Source organism: Nematolebias whitei, unplaced genomic scaffold (assembly GCF_014905685.2).
Source record: "Nematolebias whitei isolate Nwh7 unplaced genomic scaffold, NemWhi1 Nwh_scaf_1758, whole genome shotgun sequence".
NCBI lineage: Eukaryota > Metazoa > Chordata > Actinopteri > Cyprinodontiformes > Rivulidae > Nematolebias > Nematolebias whitei.
Genome location: NW_023620303.1, coordinates 1 through 7024, shown reverse-complemented (window position 1 = coordinate 7024; position 7024 = coordinate 1). Strand labels below are relative to the sequence as shown.

Below are 7024 nucleotides of genomic sequence, written 5' to 3'. Positions count from 1 at the left end.
ACTACACACACACACACACACACACACACACACACACACACACACACACACACACACACACACACACACACACACATCACAGTTTCTCAAGGTAGAATGTTTTTCACGCTAGTTAAAATATGATTGCCTAGAAAAAACATTATTTCTTAACAATAAACCATTTAGTTTTGGCTCCAACGTGAAGCCAAACACGGCGACACTCTGAACGCAGCAGCTCATTTTCATTTGCTTGAGAGTATTTTTTGTCTGAACAGAATCGAAGTGCGTCAGAAAATAAAGGAGTCAACTGTTGATGCGCCATTTATATAAATAAAATAAGTCTGGCTTATCAACGTTTGGTTTCACTGAATTTAACACTGACATGTTTCCTAATCCTTCTGTCTTTTAGGTCCACAATTTAGCCCTCTCAGACACTTGTATCTTCCTCCTCCTCCTCCTCCTCCTCCTCCTGTTGGGACAGGAGCTGGTACTGTTCGTTGCCCACCGGCAGGAAAACAGTCCGGGACCGAGCCCCGTCCCCGTCAGACGGGACTGCATAAGAACTGGAGTCCAGCTGATCGGTGGAGCTGCACTTGGTGTACAGCTCTCGGTGCACCTCCTGGCCGGGCCCCTCCAGGGAGGGAGCGCTGGGCGCCCGGTGGTTTTTCAACGTGCAATGGATGTAGCCAACAGGCACCGGTAGGCTGGCGAAGACGACGAGCAGGACGATCATAGCCAGGGCCCAGCCTGGGTACTCGAGAGTCATCTCAGAAGCCTGAGAAGATGAAGAGAACAAAACGTGTGCAGCAGGAGTCTTTTCACACTTGATTTCATTGTAACCTGTCAAACACGTGTTATATTTACATTGACGTGAAATAAAACTGGCTATGTTGTCTTTCTTGAATGTTTGGTGACATAACGTGGTCTTACTGAGGTCTGATTCCAGGCGGTGTACGTGGGCGCTTTGAAAACCATTCGTAACAAACTGGCAGTCAGAAGACCCACCATTGCCAGCAGGCACACATATTTCCACAGGTATTTGTACAACACTGGAGGGCGCCACTTGAGCATGACTTCAATATCATCCAAAAATCTGCAGAGATGGGAGATATGAAATAAGAGGTAGGACCCAGAGAACAAGTCAAACTAAAGTATGGGAGATTTCGTTTGAGGAGTTTTTTGACACTTACCGATCTGTGCCATAAACCCAGGCCACACTGATGGTTTCAAAGATGACAACAATGACTAACGGTAGGGTTGCAGAGTAGTCGTCGAACATGGTTACAAAGTAGTTGCCAGAACGCTGGGTGAACAATAACCCAATCACAAACCCCAACGCACAGCTGAACACTGAAAAACAGGTTAAAACACAACAACTGGTCAAAACAGACAAAGAAATAATTCTGATGCTGTCTGTAGTCGGTCAGTGGCTGTGAGCAGTACCGGTGAGTAGGGTCCGATGGCGCCCCAAAAGGCTAAAGCTGTCCATGAGCGGCGTGAGGATTCCCTGCATGGTTCCGAACATGGTGCTCAGGCCCAGGTTGAGCAGCATCAGGAAAAACAGCGTGGACCAGAAGGGGCTGGCTGGGAAGACAGCCATGACTTCGGTGAATGCGATGAACGCCAAGCCCGTCCCCTCAACACCCTGCAAATAAAATAAAGATAGTGGGAATATGAGAGCACGACTTCATCTTCTGTTTCTTTAGCTTCACCTTTTCTTCCAGCGTCACAGCTGGTTTCCCTTTCAGTCTGGAGTCTTTAGATACGGTGTCCTATTTGTTTTCAGCGTCTTGCCTGTTGGAGCCCAGATTCCCGAGGAGTTTCTGGGAATATAAGCACCGTGCCTATACTATTGTTTAATGTATCTTACTGCTGGATTATGTAAGTTTGCCTGAATGGAAATGTAATTACGGATCCTTCACGAAGGGATCTATAGAACACTGAGTTCTAAACAAATTCCCAAATGTAACAGTCACGAATAATGTATTGTTTTATGTCATGTTATTTTATTATATCATTTTATATATCTACTCATTTAAGACTTTATTTTATTCTGCTGCAAAAAAATAAAAAAGTAAAATGAATGATGTTCATTCAGCTGGTTTTCTAGGTCATAGATGTTCTCTGTGAAATTCTCTGGTTTCATAAAGCATACTTAAAAAATAGTAAATTGATGTATTTATGAGAATATTTTTCAGATAATGTAGAGAAAAAAAAGCGTCAACTGTGAATTATTGAGGCAATAAGTCTGCATCATGTTAGAATTTAATGAGCAGTTTTTGATAATTAACTCTGTCACGTTTAGATCTTTGTCTAAATTCACACCTAAAAGCATTAAATACACATTCAAATCACAATTTATTTTAAATAAAAGACAGAAGTCTAGTTGCTGTCATTTTCCGAGTATTCTCTGAATACTTGTTTAATAGAAAAAACAACTATTAGTATAATCAAAAATTTAAAGTGATTAATGAGAGGCTGGATAATGATACAACTAACCGAATTGTTTCACCTTAAAATAATTTTTGTCTTCCTCCACGTGTTGGATGATTGTACAGCTGTCATTTCTAACCCTAACCTGGAGCCTGGCCCCACCTGATTCATATTAGGGCCAGGCCATAATAATGTGCTTATGTAAGGAACTCTCGTGAGGGTTTGGACCAAGATCACAACACAACAGAAAGACGATAAATAATAATGTGTTTATTGTTTTAAGGGAGGAAGTGACAGCCGGTCCTGGTGCCGGTCTGGGTTCTGGTTCGGGTTCTGGTGTCGGGGGAGCTATTGGTAAATTAGAAACTAATATGGAGGAGATAGTTCGTTTACTCAAGTCATCCTCTTCTCCCGAACCAGTTCAAACCTGTCCGGTTCCTACCCGGGAACCTAGACTCTCGCCACCTGAGGCATTTTCTGGAGCACCTGACCAATGCCGTCCATTTATCACACAATGCGAGATCCACTTCCAACTTCAACCCTCCATGTTTACCTGCGACCGCTCCAAAGTCGCATATATGATCTCGCTGCTAACAGGCAAGGCCAAAATATGGGGGACTTCAGAGTGGCAAAGAGACTCACAGTTTGTTTACTCTCTCCAAAGCTTCAAGAAGGAGTTATGCCGAGTTTTTGACCCAGTTCTTCCGGAACGAGAGGCTGCCAGACGACTATTCGACATTAAGCAAGGTAACCGTCGCGTCACAGACTATATCATTGACTTTCATTCTGTATCGTCCGGCAGCCACTGGAATGACGAGGCATTAACCGATGCCTTTTATCGAGGTTTGGACGACGCCATTAAGGACGGTCTGGCAACCCAGAGACTTCCAGAGACATTACAAGGTTTGGAGGACCTGGCTACAAGACTCGATCTCCGACTGGCAGAACGCTCCCGGGAGAGGAGGACTGCTACGTCATCTTCCGTCAGGCAGCGCGGTGAGTACGGCGCTCACAAGAAGACATGGGACTTACCTCCTGCTTCTTCACCTCGTCCGACAGTGGAGCCTCGGCAGCAGTTACCTGGTCCGGCTGAGGAGCCAATGCAGCTGGGCCGAAGTAAACTCACACCGGCGGAGCGGGATCATCGTCGAAGGAATCGACTGTGCTTCTATTGCGGCAATGCTGGACACGCCGTCTACTCATGTCCGGTAAAAGGCGGGGCTCAATAAACGAGAGGAGATGTTTATTGAGTCGCGCATCCACTTCCTCCATCTCCTCACCATTTGTCATCCCCGCCGAGATCTGCGTTCCGGGTAAGGTCTGTTCATCTGTCAAGGTTTTTGTTGACTCTGGAGCCGATACGGAGTTTTTGGACTATGGGTTCGCTGTTACTGCTGGAATTAAAATCCTGCAGTCATCTAAGAACCACTCCGTTGTCGCTCTTGATGGTCACCCTCTCAACTCCTCCTCCCAGGTCTCAGAGCCCGTCACGTTATGTTTAGGTGGTAATCATAAGGAACTCATCAGTTTTCTCATAATAAACTCTCCTGAGAACCCCGTAGTCTTGGGTGCTACCTGGCTATCTAAACATAACCCTCACTTAGATTGGAGGCGGAGGGAGATTTTGGGATGGTCAGAGGAATGTCTCTCTACCTGCCTTTATGAAGCTGTGGTTCCTTCAGACTCTGTCATTCAGTCGCCCAGTTATTATCCGGACTTGGCTAAGGTTCCCACTGACTATCATGACCTCAAGGAGGTATTTAATAAAGTTAAGGCCACATCGTTACCCCCGCACAGACCCTATGACTGTCCTATTGACTTAATGCCCGGTACCACACCACCCAGAGGGGGCCTTTATTCTTTATCCTCACCAGAACAAGAGGCCATGAAGTCTTATATTCAGGAGTCCCTGCAAGCGGGGATCATCAGACCTTCGGTCTCTCCCGCAGGGGCCGGTTTCTTTTTCGTTAAAAAAAAGGATCAGACCCTCCGTCCCTGCATTGACTTTAGAGGTCTGAACAAAATCACTGTTAAAAACAAGTACCCGTTACCCTTGATGAACACTGCATTTGACCTTCTGCAGGGATCCAAGGTCTTCACTAAGCTCGACCTCCGTAATGCCTACCATCTGGTTCGCATCAGAGAGGGGGACGAGTGGAAGACTGCATTCAACACACCCACTGGACATTATGAATATTTGGTTATCCCATTCGGGCTCACCAACGCTCCTGCAGTTTTTCAATGTCTAGTAAATGATGTGCTTAGGGATATGGTTAACAAGTTTGTTTTTGTTTATCTTGATGACATTTTGATTTTTTCCAAAGACATTAACGCTCATAAGAAACATGTTAGATCTGTTTTAACCCGACTTCTGCAAAATGGTCTATATGTAAAAGCCGAGAAATGTGAGTTTCACACCACCTCCACTACTTTCCTGGGCTTTGTTGTCTCCCCAGACTCTGTATCCATGGACTCTTGCAAGGTGGCTGCTGTGGTGGACTGGCCCACTCCCAAGGACCGGAAGCAACTGCAACGCTTTCTGGGGTTTGCTAATTTTTATAGACGCTTTATAAAAGGTTACAGCCAACTCGCTAAGCCCCTTCACGAACTTACCTCATCTAAGTCACGTTTTGTTTGGTCCACCGCAGCAGCCAAAGCCTTTTGTGATCTCAAAAAACTGTTTTCTTCAGCTCCTATCCTCCGGGCCCCCAACCCCGACGAGCCCTTTGTCGTCGAAGTTGATGCCTCCAGTACTGGGGTGGGGGCCATTCTCAGTCAGCGCAGCCTGGAGGGACGCCTGCATCCTTGTGCTTTCTTTTCCAAGGGTCTCTCCGAGGCGGAAAGAAACTATGACATTGGGGATCGGGAGCTGCTGGCCGTCAAACTCGCCCTTGAGGAGTGGAGACACTGGTTGGAGGGCTCCAGGTTCCCTTTTTTGGTTTGGACTGACCATAAGAACCTGGAGTACCTCAAATCCGCTCGTCGCCTCAACCCCCGTCAGGCCAGGTGGGCATTGTTCTTTTCACGTTTTAACTTCACTTTGTCTTTTCGCCCCGGTGAAAAGAATTCCAAGCCTGATGCCTTGTCTCGCATCCTGGAGAAGGATGAAGTCCCTTCCTCTCAGGAGGATCAGTTTATCCTCCCTGAGACTGCCCGCCTGGCCGTTACTCAGCTTGAGTTGGATCTGAAGGCCTCCAACCAGACCGATCCTCCTCCACCTAGATGCCCACCCAATCGTTTATTTGTCCCTCCCTACATGGTTAAACAAGTTTTGGATTTCTCCCATAGCTCTCGTCTATTCTGTCATCCTGGTTTGAGTAAAACATTGTCCCTGGTTAGGTCCCAGTTTTGGTGGGAGACCTTATTTCAGGATGTCCAATCCTATGTGCGATCTTGCCCCTCCTGTTCCCAATCCAAACCTTCCAAGCGCCCTCCTTCAGGGCTTTTACGCCCTCTTCCCTGTCCATCTCGTCCCTGGTCGCACATAGGAATGGATTTCATTACCGGTCTCCCACCATCCAATTCTCACTCAGTCATCCTCACTATAGTGGACCGTTTTTCTAAAATGGTCCATTTGATTCCTCTCCCCAAACTACCATCATCCAAGGAACTCGCTCTGATCATGGCCAGGGAGGTTTTTAGACTCCACGGCCTGCCCACTAACATTGTTTCCGACAGGGGTCCTCAGTTTGTCTCTCTCTTTTGGAGGGAGTTTTGCTCCCTCCTGGGTATTGACATTAGCCTCTCCTCTGGGTTTCACCCTGAGACCGATGGCCAGACGGAGAGGGCTAATCAGGAGGTCGAGGGCAAGCTGAGGATTCTGTGTCAACAGGACCCCGAGAAGTGGAGCTCCTCCCTGCCTTGGGTGGAACATGCCCTTAACTCCACTCCTTCCTCGGCCACCGGTTTGTCCCCTTTTTATGTTGTCTTTGGTTATCAACCCCCTGTCGTCTCTCTCCAGGAGAGGGAGGCTTCTGTCCCCTCCGCTCATCTGGCCGCCCTACGCTGCCAGAGGGTTTGGAGGAAGGCCAGACGCGCCTTGTTGAAGAGTAGGGCGGCCTATCGTAAGCAGGCCGACCGCCATAGGACTCCCCAACCCGTTTACTCCATAGGCCAAAAGGTGTGGTTGTCCACCAAGAATCTCCCGCTTAAGCTCCAGTCCCGTAAACTGGCCCCTCGCTTCATTGGTCCCTTTCCCATTTCCAAAATCATCAACCCTGTGTCTGTTCGCTTGACGCTTCCCAGGTCCCTCCGTGTCCATCCCACCTTCCACGTTTCCTGCATCAAACCGGTGGTCGCCTCCTCTTTTCATGCCCCTGCTCACGCCCCTCCACCCGCCCGCTTCATTGAGGGTGGCCCTGTCTATACTGTTCGCCGTCTCCTTCGCTCTAGGCGGAGGGGACGGGGGGTTCAATACCTTGTCGACTGGGAGGGGTACGGTCCTGAGGAACGTTCCTGGGTCCCCTCCCGTCACATCCTCGACAGGACCCTCATCGCCGATTTCCACGCTCTCCATCCAGGTCAGCCAGGTGGAACGCCAGGAGGCGTTCCTTGAGGGGGGGGATCTGTCATGAATCACGTCCCTGTATTTTGATCTTTATCACTCTGTTCA

General features: G+C 48.1%; 1 protein-coding gene across 1 annotated transcript; it reads right to left on the bottom strand.

The window, feature by feature from the left end:
• Window positions 1-406: 406 nt before the first annotated feature.
• Window positions 407-2583, bottom strand: LOC119429505 (sodium-dependent neutral amino acid transporter B(0)AT2-like). Its single transcript, XM_037697122.1, has 5 exons — window positions 2575-2583; window positions 1423-1624; window positions 1170-1329; window positions 910-1072; window positions 407-754 (listed from the first exon to the last, which is right to left on the bottom strand). The coding sequence occupies exons 1-5, from the start codon at window positions 2581-2583 to the stop codon at window positions 407-409; spliced, it is 882 nt and encodes a 293-aa protein (XP_037553050.1).
• Window positions 2584-7024: the final 4441 nt, after the last annotated feature.